Source organism: Cetorhinus maximus, chromosome 5 (genome assembly GCF_964194155.1).
Source record: "Cetorhinus maximus chromosome 5, sCetMax3.hap1.1, whole genome shotgun sequence".
Taxonomy (NCBI): Eukaryota; Metazoa; Chordata; class Chondrichthyes; order Lamniformes; family Cetorhinidae; genus Cetorhinus; species Cetorhinus maximus.
In genome coordinates, this window is record NC_135883.1 from 19,084,380 (window position 1) to 19,105,062 (window position 20,683).

General features: G+C 46.2%; 1 protein-coding gene across 3 annotated transcripts in view; it reads right to left on the reverse strand.

Annotated features, from left to right (window-relative positions):
- pla2g7 (phospholipase A2, group VII (platelet-activating factor acetylhydrolase, plasma)) overlaps nt 1-20,683 on the reverse strand; it is a 112,233-nt gene that overhangs the window by 72,944 nt on the left and 18,606 nt on the right. For all 3 annotated transcript variants that reach the window (XM_078541567.1, XM_078541564.1, XM_078541565.1), the window contains exons 2-3: nt 20,315-20,429; nt 5,606-5,756 (exon numbers count right to left, since the gene is read on the reverse strand). In XM_078541567.1, the coding sequence (XP_078397693.1) occupies nt 5,606-5,756; nt 20,315-20,429 (266 nt within the window). The remainder of the gene's footprint in view (nt 1-5,605; nt 5,757-20,314; nt 20,430-20,683) is intronic.

A 20,683-nucleotide genomic window follows, 5' to 3' on the forward strand; every position in this document is an offset into this window, starting at 1 on the left:
TGTGGGGCTTGTTTGCAAGTTTGAAAGTAGTTAGAGAATCTGAGGGCCAAGCGTAGGTCAACGAATTGGGGCCTGGCAGTAACTGTGGAAGGTTCAGGAAGTACTAACAAGACTCAAGAGCTTGGTGATCTGACTGTTCTGCAATCAGGTTTGGGACTTGGCAGGCAGGCTACTAGTCCAGTTTTGGAATTTTGATAAATTAGCCAGCTGGCTGCTGTAGGGAGAGATCTTGTGACATAGTGGTAATGTCCCTAGCACTGGGCCAGTAACTCTGGGTTCAAGTCCCACACCAGGACTTGATGGCAATGGAAGGTGCAATCATAATGTGACCAGCCAGGTTGATTTTCAGCCTGGAGATTCTTCCAATATTGCTGATGGCAGGCAAGACGACCAGCAGAGTTTCCAGGTCAACCATACTGCAGAAGGGAATGACAAATGACTGCAGTACTTTGCCAAGCATAATCATGGATCAATCCAGCCAAAGTCCATGGCTGCCAACACCCTTTTGGGGCATGAAACCTGAAGGAGGAGCAGGAGGAGGTTGCTATAGGTTTATGGCCTGGCTATTTGGAAGCAGGTGGCCACCATGTGGATATTTGGATTCAAAGGGCCTGGCTAGAGAAGGGATCTGGTGCCTGCTATAAGTCTGGATCCAGAGTCTGGCTGACCAGAAGTTTATGGCCGGTTGGCAGAGGTCTAGGTCAAAAATAAAACTTACATTTTATTTCATCATTGGTATGCCCCTTCCCCATTAAGCTCTCTTTACTTTTCCCTGGGCTTATTCCTCAACTTCTATTTTCTCTCGCTTCCCTTTCTGAACTTTCTCTCCATAACTTCTTTATTGCCTCTGTACATTTATTCCACTCGTGTAGGCATTTCCTTTGTAAATGCTTCAGCCTTTTCCCACTCCTTTTAGTTCATTCCATTTTTCCTTCATCTCTTCCTCAACCTTAAGAGTGTTTTGTTCCCCCACCCCATCTCCAATTTGCTTGTTTTGTTCACTCTTCCCAGTGACTGTGCTGCAAAATTGTGTTGGTGGCAGGCTGCCATAATAGCTGGGAGAGCGTGGGCCATTGAACGTTTAGTGCTGTTTGCAATGAGCCCCATTAAGAAGAAAACTGCATGCTGATCTACATGCTCTTGAGGCAGAAGTTCAGTCGAGCCTGCAGAGCAATGGAGGCAGTGGGATAGCCATTGATGAGCTAGGGGAGCAGGCTACTGGCTTCTACCTATGACAAACAAAAAAATACATAATTGGGAAGTTCAGCATAAAAGAATTACCAGAAAAGGAAAATAGTCTGGAGCCTTTCCAAAAGGAGATAGGGGAGGCGATGGTGTAGTGGGATTGTTGCTCGACTAGTAATCCAGAGACCCAGGGTAATGCTCTGGGGACCTGGGTTCAAACCCCACCAATAGTGGAATTTGAATACAATAAAAAAATCTGGAATAAAAAGTCTAATGATGACCATTGTCGATTGTCATAAAAACCCATCTGGTTCACTAATGCCATTTAGGTAAGTAAATCTGCTGTCCTTACTCCAGACCCACAGCAATGTGGTTGACTCTTAAATGGCCTAGCAAGCCATTCACTTGTACCAAACCACTACAAAGCCTCAAAAAAGAAACGAAACCGAACGGACCACCCGGTATTAACCTATGCACCGGAAACAACAACGGCAAACTCAGTCCTGTCAGCCCTGCAACGTCCTCCTTACTAATATCTGGGGACTAGTGCCAAAATTGTGAGAGCTGTCTCACAGACTAGGCAAGCAACAGCCTGACATAGTCATCCTCACGGAATCATGGTGTCCCAAACACTACTATCACCATCCCTGCATATATCCTGTATAGCGGGACAGAACCAGCAGAAGTGGTGGCACAATGGTATACAGTCGGGGCGGAATTGCCCTGGGAGTCCTCAACATCGATTGACGTTGATGATGATGAAGTTTCATGGCAACAGGTCAAACATGGCAAGGAAACCTCCTGCTTATTACTATGTACCACCCTCCCAAAGCTGATGAATCAGTTCTCCTCCATGTTGTACAACACTTGGAGGAAGCATGGAGAGTGGCAAGGGCACTGAGTGTACTCTGGGTGAGGAACTTCAATGTCCATCACCAACGGTGGCTCGGTAGCACCACTACTTACAGAGCTGGCTGAGTCCTAAATGACATAGCTGCGGCAGGTAGTGAGGGAACCAACAAGAGGGAAAAACATAATTGACCTCATCCTCACCAACCTGTCTGCCGCAGATGCATCTGTCCACGACAGTATCGGTAGGAGTGACCACTGCAGACAATGACTTCACATTTAGGAATCCATTGTGTTGTGTCACACTACCACCGTGCTAATTGAGATAGATTTCGAACAGGTCTAGCAACTCAAGACTGGGCATCCATGAGATGCTGTGGATCATCAGCAGCAGCAGAATTGTACTCAAACACAATCTGTAACCTCATTGCCCGGCATATCCCCCACTCTACCATTACCATCAAGCCAGGGGGTCAACTGTGGTTCAATGAAGAGTGCAGGGCAAGCCAGGAGCAGCACCAGGCATACCTAAGAATGAGGTGTCAACCTGGTGAAGCTATAATACAAGACTACTTGCATACCAAACAGCAGAAGCAACAAGTGATAGAGCTAAGCGGTCCCACAACCAAAGGATCAGATGTAAGCTCTGCAGTCCTGCCACATCTAGTCATGAATGGCGATGGACAATTAAACAACTCACTGGAGGAGGAGGCTCCACAAATATCCTCATCCTCAATGATGGGGGAGCCCAGCACAACAGTGCAAAATATAAGGCTGAAGCATTTGCTACAATCTTCAACCAGAAGTGCCGAGTGGATGATCCATCTCGGCCTCCTCCGGAAGTCCTCAGCATCACAGGTGCCAGTCTTCAGCCAATTCAGTTCACTCCACGTGATATCAAGAAATGGTTGTAGGCACTGGATAGTTCAAAGGCTATGGGCCCTGATAATATTCCAGCAATAGTGCTGAAGACTTGTGCTTCCAAACCTGCTGCACCCCTAGCCAAGCTGTTCCAGTACAGCTACAGCACTGGCATACACCCAGCTATGTGGAAGATTGCCCAGTTATGCCCTATACACAAAAAGCAGGACAAATCCAACCCGGCCAATTACCACCCCATCAGTCTACTCTCGATCATCAGTAAAGTAATGGAAGGGGGTTATCAATGGTGCTATCAAGCGGCACTTGCTTAGCAATAACCTGCTTCTGACTCAGCCACTCAGCTCCTGAGCTCATTACGGCCTTGGTTCAAACATGGACAAAAAAGCTGAATTCCTGGGGTGAGGTGAGAGTGACTGCCCTTGACATCAAGGCAGCATTTAACCGAGTGTGGCATCAAGGAGTCCTAACAAAACTGGAGTTAATGGGAATCAGGGGGAAAACTCTCCACTGGTTGGAGTTGTACCTAGCACAAAGGAATTTGGCTGTGGTTGTTGGAGGTCAGTCATCTCAGCTCCAGGACATCGCTGCAGGAGCTCCTCATGTTAGTTGTCCTTGGCCCAACCATCTTCAGCTGCTTCATCAATGACCTTCCTTCCATCATAAAGTCAGAAGTGGGGATGTTCACTGTTGATTGCAAAATGTTCAGCAGCATTCGCAACTCCTCAGATATTGAAGCAGTCCATGTCCAAATGCAGCAAGACCTGGACAATATCCAGGCTTGGGCTGACAAATGGCAAATAACATTTGTGCCACACCAATGCCAGGCAATGACTATCTCCAACAAGAGAGAATCTAACCATCGCCCCTTGACATTTAATGGCATTACCATCACTGAATCCCCCACTATCAACATCCTGGGGGGTTACCATTGACCAGAAACTGAACTGGACTAGCCATATAAATACTGTGGCTACATGATCAGGTCAGAGGCTAAGAATCCTGTGGCTAGTAACTCCCCTCCTGACTCCCTGAAGCCTGTCCCCCATCTACAAGGCACAAGTCAGGAATGTGACGAAGTAGTCTCCACTTGCTTGGATGAGTGCAGCTCTGACAACACTCAAGAAGCTTGACACCATCCAGGACAAAGAGCCCTCTTGAATGGCATCACACCCACAAACATTCACTCCCTCCACCACCGATGCACAGTAGCAGCACTGTGTACCATTTACAGGATGCACTGCAGGGATTTACCATGGCTCCTTCGACAGCACCTTCCAAGCCCATGACCACTACTATCTAGAAAGACAAGGGCAGCAGATAGCTGGGAACACCACCAGCTGGAAGTTCCCCTCCAAGTTACTCACCATCCTGACTTGGAAATATATTGCCATTCGTTCACTGTCACTGGGTCAAAATCCTGGAACTCCCTCCCTAACGGCACTGTGGGTGTACCCACACCCCATAGACGGCAGCAATTCAAGAAGGCAGCTCACCACCACCTTCTCAAAGGCAACTAGGGATGGGCAATAAATGCTAGTCCAGCCAACGAAGCCCACATCCTGTGAATGAATTTTAAAAAGCTGCAACTATGATGTCATCTGCCCCAAAAATCATGGTTCTCACAAGGAAATTGGATAATTATCTGAAGAGATGGAACTTGCAGGGCTATGGGGAAAAGGCAGGAAAGAGGGACTAGCCGAGTAGCTCTTATAGAGAGCTGGCACAGATGGCCTCCTTTTCTGCTTGCATTTTGGGCACAGTCGAAGGAGTAGCTTGACTCTCCACTTGATCTGCTCATAGCACAGTGAAGTAAAACAAATGCAGATGTCACGTTACAGTATTGCACACTTAAAGAAGTCTATTTCATCACATTGTTGCATGTATTTTTGCTCAGTGGTGACCAAACATACTGCAACATTGCAAACACTGCACAGAAAACATACCAGTATGTAACATTTCACAACACTTTGGCAATGATATGGCCATGAGTTAAAAGGACAAATGAAAACACATGATGCCAGGGGGAATCTATCCTTAGCATCCCCCTGCCCCTTGGCAGCATGTCCGTAAGCACAGCATTTGTTTTCACATCCACACTAACACCACCTAGCTCTACTTCACCACTACCTTTTTTGACTTCTCCACTAAATTATCAAACCGCTTATCTGACATCTATTACTGGATGAGCAGAAATTTCTTCCTACTAAATTTTAAGACTGAAATCATTGTCTTCAGTCCCCGTTCCAAACTCCAGCCCCTAGCTGCCACACTCATCCTTCTCCCTGGTAACTGATTAGTTCAGAAAGTACTGACATTCAGAGTGTATTCCCAAGGCGACTGCAGCCTGAGTCTTCAAGTCCAGATGTTGGAAAAATTGCAAGTTTTGGTGAAATAGCTCGCACCTCTGATCAATCATTTTTCAGGTACAATGTAGTCATGTTCCTGATGCAATGTGATGAGAAATTAATGTTGTAAATTTCAACAAAAAGTAGTACGAAAGACACAAAGACATTGATTTCAGCCAATTCAGACTAATGTCACCAAACATATTCATCCTAAATCTATGTCCACAGTTTGTCTATTTCATGTTGTTATAAAATCCCAGTCAATTGTAAAGCCTTAAATGCAATGTAATTTTACTTTTTTTTTAATGATGTCAAAACAATGAGGAGAGGAGAACATTTCTTACCATACAAATAATTTAAAGTATATTCAACAAATTTTCTGTTATATTTAAGAAAATCAGCGAGCCCATAGTAATATTCATGTCTGGGAATCCATAGTGGCTGTCGTTGTTTCCCACCTTGCTCACAAGGGTAATACAAGCGTAAAAAACTTCCCTGTGGAAAAGAATACATATAGCATAAAAATAAGCTAGCTATGGAGTCTGAAAGTAAACTAAATACTTAAACATCAATTAAATATTTTCAGCAGCAGGTAAAAGGCATTTTAACAAGTATATTAATGCATAATGCAGCATCCAAACTGACTTTTATTTCAAGGAACAGCAGCTCCTTCTTTTCATTTCAAAGCATCTACATGATCTTAGTATGGATGGTCCACCACCTCTACTAAATTGACCCGGAGATCACTAATTCTGTTTTCCTATTACCCAGTGTGTCTATTCTCCATATAGTGCAGCCCTGAGCATTATTAGTCATTATTAGTTAGCCTTAATGTTGGGGAGGAGGTAGTTGTTTGGTGGGGGAGAGCGGGGGCGTGCAGAGGCTGGTGGGAATCATGGGCCAAAATTAACCACTCCACCCTAAATGGTTACACAGATAATATCACCATAGCCCATTCCAAAGAATGACGTTAAAAAAGGAAGCAAGTTACGGGCTACCCTTTTCATCTTTTATTACAGTATTTCCAGTTGGATTGCATTCCATCTTGACTGACCATTTATCCGAGTATTCTATGACTTCAAAAACAATAATTCAGAATATTTAGGCAAAGACAAAGAAGAATTTGGTGAGGCATGTGAAGATGTTTCTGCAGACTTAGTCATCAGTGATTTTAATGCACAAGGCCTCTTGAGCAACCGTAGGCCGAGCAGTAGTTTCTCTTTGATCCAGATTTTAGGATATAACTAACTGATCACTTAGTCTCCCCAAATGCAATACTTGATGTTGGACTGCACCATAAAGACTGGAAATTTCTTTGGCTTGATTCCTGCTTAGTGGTGAGTTAGCTAACTTCTGCTAGGATCACAGTAGAGCCATTAAAGCTGGTTACTGTGCCCTGGTCAAGAGAAGCGAAAGGAAGAAAAAATGACAGCCAAAAGGTTCCCATCCATGATTGTGATTCAGTGACCCATTTGTCGATATTGGTTTCGGACACACTTGAGCTCAGCTGTGATGCCACCTACAGTTGGAATAGCCTGCCAACACTCACTATTGAGGTCCACATGTGATAATGACAACTTTGGTGGGGCACTGGAGAGTGTCCAGCAATGTGGCCCAGGCAATGCTTGCAAACACTTTGGCCAAGCTCATTCGCAAATTATTACATGTTTGAACAATTCACCAACAGAAGGTAATCTTCATGAACTTTAGGAAAGTGTATATAAAGGCACCATATGAGAGACTGGGGGGAAAAAATAAAAAATGAAAAAAACTGGAATAAAAATTAGTTGGAAGTGAGGAGAGAGTACAAGTTAAGGGCAGTTTTTCCAGAGTGGTTAGAAGTGGCTAGTGGTGTTTCAAGGGGCTCTGTTGGGATTTTGGGCTAATAAAATGCAAATTAAATATTATTACTAAGTGTGGTTAAAAAATTACAGCAATTTTTATGCTCTGAAAAGTAACAGCCTTCAAATTTTGGAAGAGCAGTTGTCTTAAGATACAGATTCACATAACATTAAAGGCAGCACTTAGTTATATAAAAAAGCTGATGAAATTCTTTTATCACAAGAGGCCTAGAATATAAAAACTAGGAGGTAATGATGAGTTGCTATAAAATTATATTAGATTGCATATATGGGTGAAGGAATATTGAAACAGCATAGGTAAATCTGATTAGAACTATTCTCTCACATTGAGGGTAAATAGTGGCACAGATTCATTGAGCCAAATGGCCTGTTTCTATGTGGAAGTTACTATGTAAGTATTTCTAATGTTTCTTTCATTTTGCATTCACAGCAAAAAAAGTTTCCATAAACAGATTAAGACTCCCAAATCTATGCCATCACACATGCTGTGACTCAAACTGTGGGTGTAGGTTCAGAGATTATCTTTTTTTTTGCAAAAATATACTTTATTCATAAAATATCTTCAACCACATTCCAAACCATTTCAAAAACACCATTACAAGGGTACAATCCGGTTCAACTTTTACAAAATGTATCACCAGGTGCATCAGTACAAACAATATCACAATCATTTACAGCCTTTCATTTTGAGCTGTACAGCCCGAGGGGATTTAAACAGTTCCCAGTCCCTCGGTGCACTGTGGCAGAAAGGTCTTAGACAGCGACCCTTCCCCATTGCGCCTTTGCGGCAGCTGCCCCAAGCTTTAGTGCGTCCCTCAGCAAGTAGTCCTGGACTTTGGATTGTGCCAGTCCGCAGCACTCGGTCGGGGACAACTCTTTGTGCTGGAAGACCAACAAGTTTCGGGCAGACTAAAGCGCGTCTTTCACCGAGTTGATGATCCTCCAGCTGCAGTTGATGTTTGTCTCGGTGTGTGTCCCTGGGAACAGCCCGTAGAGCACAGAGTCCTGTGTCACAGAACTGCTCGGGATGAACCTCGACAGCAACCACTGCATCTCTCTCCAGACCTTCTTTGCAAAGGCACAATCCACAAGGAGGTGAACAACGGTCTCTTCCCCACCACAGCCACCTCGAGGGCAACGTGCAGAGGGGGTGAGACACCTGGCGTGTAGGAAGGATCTGACGGGGAGGGCCTTTCTCACCACCGGCCAAGCCACGTCTTGGTGCTTGTTGGAAAGTTCTGGCGATGAGGCATTCTGCCAAATGACTTTGACAGTCTGCTCGGGGAACCATCCCACAGGATCCACCCTCTCCTTTTCCCTCAGGGCCTCTAAGACGTTACGTGCTGACCACTGCCTGATGGACTTGTGGTCAAAGGTGTTTTTCAGCATAAATTTATCCACGAGGGACAGGTGGTACGGCACGGTCCAACTACTTGGAGCGTTCCGCGGCAGCGTGGCCAGACCCATCCTTCGCAACACCGGGGACAGGTAGAACCTCAGCACATAGTGACACTTGGTGTTTGCATACTGAGGGTCTACGCACCGCTTGATGCAGCCACACACAAAGGTGGCCATCAGTATGAGGGCGATGTTGGGCACATTTTTTCCCTCTTTATCTAGAGGCTTGTACATCGCGTCCCTGCGGACACGATCCATTTTTGACCTCCAGATAAAGCGGAAGATGGCTCGAGTGATCGCCACCACGTAGGAGTGTGGAATGGGCCAGACCTGCGCCACGTACAGCAACAGCGAGAGTGCCTCACACCTGATGACCAGGTTCTTACCCGCAATGAAGAGGGAGCGTCGCTCCCACATGCCCAGTTTCCTTTTCACCATAGACACTCGCTCCTTCCAGTTTCTAACGCATGCCCTGGTCCCTCCGAACCATATCCCCAGCACCTTCAGGCCGTCAGCCCTGACAGTGAAGGGGACAAAGGATTGGTCAGACCAGTTCCCAAAGAACATGGCCTCGCTCTTCCCACGATTTACCTAGGCTCCCGAGGCCAGTTCGAACTGGTCGCAGATGTGGATCAGTCTGCGCACCGACAGCGGGTCCGAGCAGAAGACGGCGACATCATCCATGTACAGGGAGGCTTTTACCTGAGTGCCTCCACTGCCTGGGATCGTCACTCCTCTTATGCCCGGATCCTTCCTGATGGACTCGGCAAAGGGTTCTATGCAACACACGAAAAGAACAGGCGAGAGAGGACAGCCCTGCCTGACTCCAGATTTAATCGGAAAGCTATCTGTTTCCCACCCATTGATTGAGACTGCGCTACTGATGTTAGTGTAGAGCAGTTGGATCCAATTTCGAATTCCCTCCCCAAACCTCATTTTGGAGAGCACATCCACCATGTAGGTGTGCGATATTCTGTCAAAGGCCTTCTCCTGATCCAAGCTGATGAGGCAGGTATCCACATCCCTGTCCTGTACATAGGCAATCGTATCCCTGAGCAGCGCCAGGCTGTCAGAGATCTTCCTGCCTGGCACAGTGCAGGTCTGGTCAGGGTGAATCACCAATTCCAGAGCGGATTTGACCCAACTGGCGATGACCTTGGACAGAATCTTATAGTCCACATTTAACAGTGAAATGGGTCGCCAATTTCTAATTTCCTCCCTTCCCCCCTTGTGCTTGTAGATGAGGGTGATGATGCCTTTCCTCATGGATTCTGACATACTACCAGCCAGGAGCATACTCTCGTACACTCCTAGCAGGTCTGGGCTGATCCAGTCCCGCAGAGCCGAATACAACTCCGCCGGCAAGCCGTCGCTTCTGGGAGTTTTACTCTTCTCGAAGGACTCAAGGGCCTTAGTCAGTTCATCAGGAGTTAGCGGTTTGTCCAGGCTCTCCCGCGTACTGTTGTCTAAGACCTCCGTGATAGAGGACAGGAAGGACTGGGAGGCCGTGCTGTCCGTGGGCTTCACGTCATACAATCCGGCATAAAAGGATTTGCTGATCCTCAAAATGTCGGACTGTGATGACTTTACTGAGCCGTCTTCTTCCTTCAGGCTGCTGATCACAGAGCTCTCTGTGTACCTTTTGGAAGAAGAAACGTGAGCACGTCTCATCCTGCTCCACGAAGCGGACTCTGGAACGGAAGATGATCTTGGAGGCCTCCGAGGCAAAGTGCAAGGCTTGCTGGCTCTTCACCTCTTGGAGTTCCTCCTTGACATCGACCCCCATCGACTGCAGCCGGAGCAGATTCTGCATGTTTTTCTGGAGTCGAGACATTTCCCTCTGTTCCTTTCTAGCTTTCTGGGTGCCTTTGAGGATGAAAAACCTCTTGATGTTTCCCTTGATCGCTTCCCACCAGTGTGTCAGGGACTCAAAGAGGGGTTTCACGGCTCTCCAACCTTTGTAATCCCTCTTGAGCTCCTCAATGTTCTCTGGGGTCAGCAGTTGCACATTTAGCTTCCATGCCCCCCTGCCCACCCTCAGGTCCTTCTCTAAGTGGCAGTTCGCCAGTAGGAGGCAGTGGTCAGAGAAAAACACCAGCTTGACGTCAGTGGATCTGACTGTGAATGCACGGGACACAAACAGGAAGTCTATACTGGAACGAATGGACCCGTCTGGCCGCGACCAGGTGTATCTACGCTGTGCTCCGTCTGCAGGGTTGCTGAAGACGTCGTGCAGCTTGGCATCCTTAACTGTTTCCATCAGGGATCTGGACGTAGCGTCCAATCTGCTGTCGGCCCTGCTGGATCATCCAGCCGCATCGATGATGCAGTTGAAGTCACCGCCCAGAATGACTGGCCTGGAGGTCGCCAGCAGCAGTGGGAGCTGCTGAAAAACCTCCAGCCGCTCGGCCCCTTGTGACGGGCCATACACGTTAATTAACCGGAGTGGAGCATTCTTGTACATTACGTCTGCTACGAGGAGGCGCCCGCCCACCACCTCCTTAACCTCGGAGACGGTGAAGTTGCCTCCCCGCAGCAGAATACCCAGGCCGGAGGAACGAGAGTCGTTTCCGCCCGACCAGATCGATGCCCCATGGGACCACCATCGTGACCATTGCCTGTAGGAGCTGAGGTGCGGTATTGCACACTCCTGCAGAAACAACAGGTCAGCTTTGACCTTGGCAAGGTAGTCCAAGGTCGCAACACATCGCGTAGTAGATTTAATGCTACGCACATTTATGGATACAATCTTTAAACCCATTTTAAAGCATTTATTCTCCTACCAAACCCGTTGTCTCTGAGAGTCCCAGACCTTTAGTCTGCTCCTTCATACCCGTAGTGAGCTCAAATTGCTTCACTTTGGATGGGCTGAGGTAGTTCTCCTTGGCAGTGTTCTGCTCAGGTGGTGTCTGGGGGTTCGCGTAGAGAGCGGGTTTTGAGATGACCTTTGCTGGAGAAGCTTCTCCAAAACTCACCCCCTCTGGGGTGTTGCTGTTCCCGGCTTCCCGGAGCTGGGGTGCGATGATTGCCTCACTGCTCCCAGATTCCAGGGGCTGTGGTGCACTGGCCTCCTCAGGTTGCAGGCAGAGTTGGGGTGCGCTGGTCTCCTTGTTGTCTCCAATGTTCTGGAGCTCGGGTGTCTCGTCCTCCAATGCCCTGGAGCTTTGCTGCCTCTTCTGTCGGTGCCGCCCTGGCACTTCTTCATCCGAAGAGCTGCTGCCTTTGTCATCCATGTCGGATGGGAGACGCCTCTTGCCACTTGTCTGGGAAGTGGCTTTGCTTCTTCTTCGCTCCTTCTTCCTTTTGGCTCTCTTCACCGTCTGCCACTCCCCCTGCTGCTTTTCCACTGCTGCCTCCTCCTCCATTGATTCGCTGTCCTGAGGACTGGGAGGATCAGGGGGTAGTGCTGCTGATTGGCTATCTGTTGCCTCAATTTCTTCCTCCACCTTGTCTCTCTCTGTGTCCTCCTTTGTCCCGTTGAGCTCCCTGGGGGCCTTGGTGGTTGGAGTGACACGAAGCATTTCTTCTGCTTCCCCCTCGTTGGCTTTGGCTGCCTGTGCGTAAGTACGGCAGCGTTTGGGGCAGGTCCTGTAGAGGTGACTTGCCTCGCCACACAGGTTGCAGCACTTAGCCTGTTTGCAGTCTTTTGTCTGGTGCCCTTCCGGTTTGCAGATCTTGCAGAGGGAGGCGCTGCAGTTGGCCGCCACATGACCAGCCTTGCCGCATGAGCGACAATGCTTGGGTTGCCCAGCGTAGACCAGGTAGCCACGGTTTCCCCCGATAGCGAATCTGGAAGGAGGGTGGAAAATGGCTCCCTTACCGTCGGTCTTTAGCGTGACCTTAAACTGGCATTTGCCTGTCCAGATCCCCAAGTCGTCTCGAATCTCGGTGCCGCTCCCCACCTTATCGAAGTACCTGGTGAGGAAGGTAACCACGTCGGCGACAGGGACGAAGGGGTTGTACAGATGCACCATCACCACACGGTCCCATTGCAACGGCAGAGCAAAGAGTGGCTCCGCTGTCGGGATCTTCATCTCCGGCAGGTCTCTCTTCTCCTCGAACACCCTCAGGAGCTGAATGCAGTCTGCCACCCGCTTGAATGTCACGTCGAAAAATCCAGCGCTGGGGAAGTCCTGCAGGGTGAAGATCTCCGGAGCTTCAAAACCGCACGCCTTCAACAGGATCCTCCTGGCGAAGAAGGCCCGATCCATAGGTGATCCTCCTTCGCTGTCCTTCACCGTGACTCGGACGGTGTTAGATAACCCATGGTATGGGTTTCGATTGGTTATAGCCTTTGCTTCCTGACCTTGCCTTGGCAGAACCATGATCATGGTCTCTCCCCTGCCAGGTAAGTAGATTATCAGTTAGCAATCAGATTATGCTTTATGCCACCGCTCCCTTCAATAGATAGGAACTATTTGCTCCACCTCCTTTCCTAACACCTTTTCATTTCCATGACTACGCTCTTCCGTAAAAACTGAGGCAAAGGGAAGAATTTGGTCCACTTAGTCCCTGTCGAAACGGCAGGGCTATTTTTGGTTTGGGAACCCAATTTCCTAGTAAGCATTTCCTAATGTTGCTCTTCCTCAGAGCAATGTCATTAACATCCTGCCTCTGGGCTCCCCAGCCAGTCGAGGAGGTGGGTAGATCGACGTGTTCATTCTATCGAAGGAAGGATTTCTAATTAAAGGGGACACTGCACTAGGATTTCTGAGGCTGCAGCAATCACAGAAATAGGGAGGAGGCCCGGGAGAGCTGCCCTCCCCCCCGCCGCTGGGATCTTCACTCTTACCTGGATGCCCTGCAACAGGATTTGGGGGGCTGCAGCGAGATGAACAGGACCACAGCCTCTGCAACCAAACAGAGATGACTGAGGAAGTCAGAAACAGATATGTGCAACCTCTTGTCTGGGGACAGTGCACCATAAGGGTACAGAACCTCAGGAGAGCATGACAGTGCAACATAAGAGTACAGAGCCTCAGGACAGCATGACAGGCAAGTAACATAACACTTTCAGGCACCAAGCCCTGCATTCTGATTTGCTCAGCATTCTCCTACACAAAATCCCTCGGGTCAACTCAGCTTGCCATTGCACTCATTCTTCTCCCTGCAGGCATCTCATAACCCTATCTGAACAGCCAACATTCACACTCACCCTCAGCATACTGCCCTTTTGCACCCATGCTTCCTCATGGTGCTGCATAAATGGTGTCTTCCCTCTTCTCCACACAAGCCATTATGATCACTCATGCCTCTCCTTGCAGAAGACAGCACACAATTTGGTGAGAGGCAGAGGCCTGGGGCAGGGGTTGTAAAGGTGAGGGTATTCCTCCAATAACAGGCACCTTGATGGTCATTAACAATGTGAGGATGACACAAAGAGTCTACAGAGGGATATAGGCAGGTTAAGTAAGTGGGCAAAAACTTGGCAGATGGAATATAATGTGGGAAAATGTGAGGTTGTGCATTTTGGCAGGAAAAATAAAGGAGCTGAATATTATTTACATGGGGAAGCTACAGCACAGAGGGATTTGGGAGTCCTTGTGCGTGAAGCTAACACAAGTTCAGCAGGTAATAGGGAAGGCAAATGGAATGTTGGCCTTTATTTCAAAGGGTGTGGAGTATAAAAATGAGGAAGTCTTGCTAAAACAATACAAGGCACTAGTTAGACCACACCTAGAATACTGTGAACAGTTTTGGTCCCCTTATCAAAAGGAATGATATACTGGCATTTGACACAGTCCAGAGGAGGTTCACTAGGTTGATCCTGGATTTTCTTATGAGCAAAGGTTGAGTAGGTTGGGCCTGTACTCATTGGAATTTAGAAGAATGAGAGGCGACCTTATTGAAACATAAGATTCTTAGGGGACTTGACAGGGTAGATGCTGAGAGACTGTTTCCCCTTGTGGGAGAGTCTAGGACCGGGAGGCATAATCTCAGAGTAAGAGATAGCTCATTTAAGAGATGAGGCTGAACTTCTCCTCTCAGAGGGTAGTGAATTTATGGAATTCTTTACCCCAGAGCGCTGTAGAGGCTGGGTCATTAAGTATATTTAAGGATGAGATAGACTTTTAATCAGTAAGGGCTATGGGGAAAAGACAGGAAAGTGGAGTTGAGGATTATCAGATCAGCCATCATCTCATTGAGTGGCAGAGCAGACCCGATGGGCTGAATGGCCTACTTCTGCTCCTATGTCTTATGGAGCCCAACTGGCCCACTGGGAACGAGGACTTGTTCCAAGAAGCTACAGCTGTCAGCAGTAACCTGCCCCGAGAGTCTTAGTCTCCTGAGGTACTGGTGCTCAGATGTGTCTAGAGAGCTGATCCTCTGCCTGTAGACCCTGAGTTGGGGGTCACATCTCTTTCCAGGTGGATGTCAGTGTTCATCCTCCCTGTCCTGTTCAGAGGGGTGCAGTTGAGGAGGTTGTTGGCTATTGTGGTTTCTGCTCTTGACTCTCAGTAGAGGTGGAAGGTGCAGCTGCCTAAGCTACTCCCATGTCGTGCTGAAGGCTTGCAGCAGGGAAGTGAAGTGTTAGACAGGCAAGGTGCCTTCCAAGAAGTTGGCAACCATCTGTCAAGCAGTGACAGCACTCTCTGAGCGAAAAGTGTTAATGGTCATGGCTGGGGCTTAAACCAGCTTGTTAGTTTCACTGAAGAAGCACTTTCCGCTGTGTACTCGCCTCAGTCACCTGGCAAAATGCAGATACAATGCAGAGCTCATGGGCTGTTGGGAAAGAAGGGACTCACTGTTAAAAAGGCTCTTCACTGCCTTTTTAAATCACCTCTATTGCTTGCCTGCAGGACCCTTGGAGTTCCCTGCAGAACTTAGAGCCTACCTGTTGAAAGCCTATTGAGGAAAAGTTGGCTCGACTGGGCCTGTATTCTCAGGAGTTTAGAAGAATGAGACGGGATCTCATTGAAACATATAAAATTCTGTCAGGGATGGACAGACTGGATGCAGGGATGATGTTTCCTCTGACTGGGGGGTCTAAAACAATAGGTCACAGTCTGAGGATACAGGGTAGGCCATTTAGGATTGAGATGAGGAGAAACCTCTTCACTCAGAGGGTAATGAACCTGTGGAATTCTCTACCACATAAAGCTGTGGAGGCCAAGTCACTGGATATACTTGAGAAGGAAATAGATAAATGTCTGGATTCTAGAGGCGTAAAGGGGTATGGGGAGAGAGTGGGAGTTCGGCGTTGAGATGGAGAATCAGCCATGATCATATTGATTGGCAGAGCAGGCTTGAAGGGCCGAATGACCTACTCTTGCTCCTATTTTCTATGTTCCTATATATAAGAGGCAGGATTACGTTGGGATCCTGACCCAATGTCACTTTCCGTGATTTTCCCTCAACTCAAGCATCAGACCTGCCTCTTCCTGGCTGGGAAAATTCAGCTGAAATAATTTATTTAATATCTCCAGTGTTCTTTCATCCTATGACCTTTTTTTCCATTTTTAATTGCCCCTAATCTTTTGTTAACTATTTATTTACTTTTTGTATTTTTCCAAATGCTTTACTATTTTACAATGTTATCTGGCAGTTTTTCTTCATCTCCATATAAATCTTCTTTGTCTCTCTTTCAAAATTCCCATATTCCACTTGGTTTTCTTCTGCTTGATTAGATTGATCACGTGCCTCGGAACCTTATTTTAATTTCTCCACTCATCTGCAGAACATAATATTTTCTGGCACCCATTTCCTGTGGGAATATGTCTGGTCTGTATCCTAACCAGCTCCTGTTGGAATGCTTGTGCACTGTTTTATCTGCCAACTTTGGTTTTCAATGTTTTAAAAATAGATATTCATTCTCGGGGTGCAGGCAGCATTGTCGAAACTAGCATTTATCACCCATCCTAGTCGCCCCCAAGATGGGAGTGGTGAGCTTCCTTGAGCCTCTGCAATTTGTGTGTGGTAAAGTTACTCCCAAAATCCTGTTAGGTAGGGAGTTCCAGGATTTTGACCCAGCAACAATGAAGGCGTGAAAACATATTTACAAAGCAGAATGGTATGTGAATCTGGCTAGTTTCCTTTTTACCGGACTGAAGCCTCTATCTTAGATTGTCTCTTCTCATTTGCAACTTTTATATCAACCTCAAGTGAAACTTGCACTTCCCTCAATTTAGTCTACTGCATTTGCTGTTCCCAATGCGGTTTCCTCTACATTGGAAAGACCTAACGCAGACTGGGTGACCGCTTTGCAGAACACCTTCGGTCTGTCCGCAAGCATGACCCAGATCTCCCTGTCGCTTGCCATTTCAACACTTCACCCTGCTCTCATGCCCACATGTCCGTCCTTGGCCTGCTGCAATGTTCCAGTGAAGCTCAACGCAAATTGGAGGAACAGCACCTTATCTTCCGACTAGGCACTTTGCAGCCTTCCGGACTTAACATTGAGTTCAACAACTTCAGATCATGAACTCTCTCCTCCATCCCCACCCCCTTTCTGATCCCCCTTTTTCCAATAATTTATATTTTTTAAATATATTTTTCTTTTCCCACCTATTTCCATTATTTTAAATGTATTTCCATCCATTGTTTCATCTCCACCTTTTAACCTATTTTGATTCCTTTCCCCGCCCCCACTAGGGCTATCTGTTACTTGCTCGTCCAGCTTTCTACCCTTAATGTCACCATTAGCACATTTCTTAGCTAATATCACCACCGTTAACACCCCTTTGTCCTTTTGTCTATGACATCTTTGGCAATCTCTCCTTTGCCTCCACCTATCACTGGCCCTCTACCCAGCTCTACCTGTCCCACCCCCTTCAACCAGCTTATATTTCACCTCATTTCTTATTCCCTCAGTTCTGATGAAGAGTCGTACGGACTCGAAACGTTAACTGTATTCCTCTCCGCAGATGCTGTCAGGCCTGCTGAGTTTTTCTAGGTATTTTTGTTTCTAATTATCTATGTGCTGCTCTTTCCTAGATAGTCAACTGGTCTCATATTCATATACATGCTTCTCTTTATATCCTTGAACAAGATCTAGCATTGATCCAGAAAGTACTTCTGAATATATTGTAGAAACCTCTCCCCTTCTCTGCATTTAAATTACTTTTCACTCTAGCATGACTTGATAATTAAAATCATGCATTATTGCCAACCATGTATTTTTCACCCATTATCTACATATCTCTTCCCATCTTCTATTAATCAATGGTTTAACACTAACCAAATAAATTCAGATCCCCCACCATGCCTTTCTAATCCATATTTTCTGGTGCTGTAATGGCATCTTTGATTAATATTGTCAGTCCTCTTGTTTGCCTATTCGATCCATCTTGGATAGTCTCTAACCAGGGATAGGCAGCTTCCAAGTTGGCCCTAACCTAAGCCACATTCCTATTAATTGTATAATCTCATAGTCCACAAAGTAATTCGTGTCCCTTACTAATTTTATTCCATTTTTTTGTATTTAAATATATAACAAACTGCCTCTATTTGGAAGTCTTAATAGGTTTAATCCATCTTCCTTCTGACCTGTTCTTTATAACTTTCATGCTTCTTTTCTTTTATCTTTTCAATGTTCCTTGACCTTCTTAGTTTGTTTTCTGACTACTTATTTTTTTTTACTCTTCCATATTAGTTTGAACCCTCGCCACATAAATTGTTATCCAAATAGTCACTTGGTAGTAAAGAACTTGAGCATTGCTGAAAAAAAAAGAGACATGCCAAAGCTTTTCATCTTGCACTCATCAGGACAGAATTGCAAGAATATCAAATTTCAAATGGAACAACACTGCACGAGAAAAGGGCGCTGACTGGTTGACAAGTGGACTCTGATTGGGAGAGGCATTGCTATGGAGAATGCACCAGGGAACAGTTACCCCCCCACTTGCCCCCCACAATGGTTCATGACTCTGGGGTACCGTGAGCCACTTGTGCTAACAGAACAGGCCTGACTTCATCAAAATTGTGGGGGGTTTGAAATACCCACTCCCTCCCCCAATGGAGCCAGCAACGGTGGAAGTCTTGTGTATGGGCTCTGTTCATGCACCCTTATCTGACACCGGCAAAAATTGCCAGAAATAGGAATGGGACAAGAATCCCGGAATAGGGTCCAGCCTCCATGTTTAGAAGCCTGCCAACTTGGCCGGACTCCATGAAAATCTGGGCCTTAGTCTCTAGGGGTCCCTGACTCCATCTCCATTTCCTAACTTAAAGATGACCACACACATCCATTACTCAAGATGTTACCTCAATATTTGAAGCATTCAGCAGTTTCCAGGTAGTGCACACCACTGCATTTAGCTATTCTCCCAATACTAAAGTATTTTCAACTTGGGGCTTTAATCCTTTAAGTATAATTTCAGGCTAACTGTTCCAAAAACCTCAACTCCACGTTTTCCTCGTCTCTCATTGCTCAAGATTAATGTCTCGCTAGTGAACTCAAATTTATACATCTTAACAGACACAATAATCGCACTGCCGTTAGAAAACAATGCAACATTCAACACCATTCGTGAGTCCTCAGATACTGAAGCAGTCTGTGTCCATATGCAGCAAGACTTGGAAAACATTCAGGTTTGGGCCGATGAGTGGCAAGTAACAAGTGTCAGGCAATGACCATCTCCATAAAGAGAGAATCTAATCATCGCCCTTTGACATTCAATGGCATTACCAGTGCTGAATCCCCCAATATCAACACCATGGAGATTACCATTGACCAGAAACTGAACAGGACCAACCATATAAATACTGTGGCTACAAGAGCAGGTCAGAGGCTGGGAATTCTAAGGCAAGTAACTCACCTCCTTACTCCCCAAAGCCTGTCCACCATCTACAAAGCACAAGTCAGGATTTTGATGGAATACTCTCCAGTTACTTAGATGCAAGCAATTCCAACAAAGCTCAAGCTCAACAAAATCCAGGACAAAAGCAGCCCGCTTGATCAGCACCCCATCCACCAACCTAAACATTCACTTCTCTCACCACCAACAAACAGTGGCAGCAGTGTGAATTAAATACAAGGTGCACTGCAGCAACTCACCAAGGCTCCTTCGACAGCATCGCCCAAACCCATGACCTCTACCATCTAGAATGACAAGGGCAGCAGACGCATGGGAACACCACCACCTGCAAGTTCCTCTCCAAGCCACACTGACTTGGAACTATATCGCCATTCCTTCATTGTTGCTGGATCAAAATCCTGGAACTCCCTTCCTAACAGCACATTAGGTGTACCTGCATTGGATGGACTGCAGCGATTCAAGATGATGGCTCATCACCATCTTCTTAAGGGCAATTAGGGATGGGCAACAAATGCTGGCCTTGCCAGAAATGTCCATAAAAAAAAACAGGCGATCAGTCTAGTTATGCAAGCAACCTATCATGAGTTCAAACCAGGCCACAAGTAAAGCACCAACTAAACAAGTTAGCCCCAATTTTAACCTAACCTGCCTACCAATGGTAGGGTGGGTTCAGGTTGGACAATCAAATTACACCTCACCCAACTCTATGCTCCATTGATATTTGATCAGAAACTGCCTCCTTGTCAGATGTATTTGAACTGCCTAAACAATTTCAAGTACTGAAATTTCATTTCAAAATTAATTAAACTATATTAAAGACAGAATAAATAAAACATAAGGAAAACAAAAGATGTTTAATACTTCTTTATCTAAACATGTTCATATTTATCTTGTTTATTTTCTACATTTTTCAGATATCCTTTTCAGCAAAGGAGAAAGCTTGTACACTCCTGGCTGCTATTAATCGTAATTCTCACAACTGTTACCAGATTATTTACATTTTGCATGATGCTATACACATCTTACAGCACCCTACCTGAATTGTGAGATCGTCCATCAAATCAACACATCCAACAAGATTTGGTCCTTTCCCACTAGGAATCCCAGGACAATGACTGCCACTGTTCCCCATATTCCGCTTGACTATATATCTGTAAAAAAGAAAAGTTGTTTTATAAATTGAATCTACTGGTTTTACTAATGCCAACAATGTGAAGCAATACTTCTTCTGACCAATCACTTCTGCACAAATGTACGTTGGAATTAGTTTGCTGACATTCAGTTTTATCATTACTGAGCATAATTATTAAAGGGCAATTCTCCCCACAGAGTTTCTTATCTCCCACTTAGAAGGCCAATTCACTAATCAAGTATGAAATTGCTAAAAGTTAACTTTCCTACACAG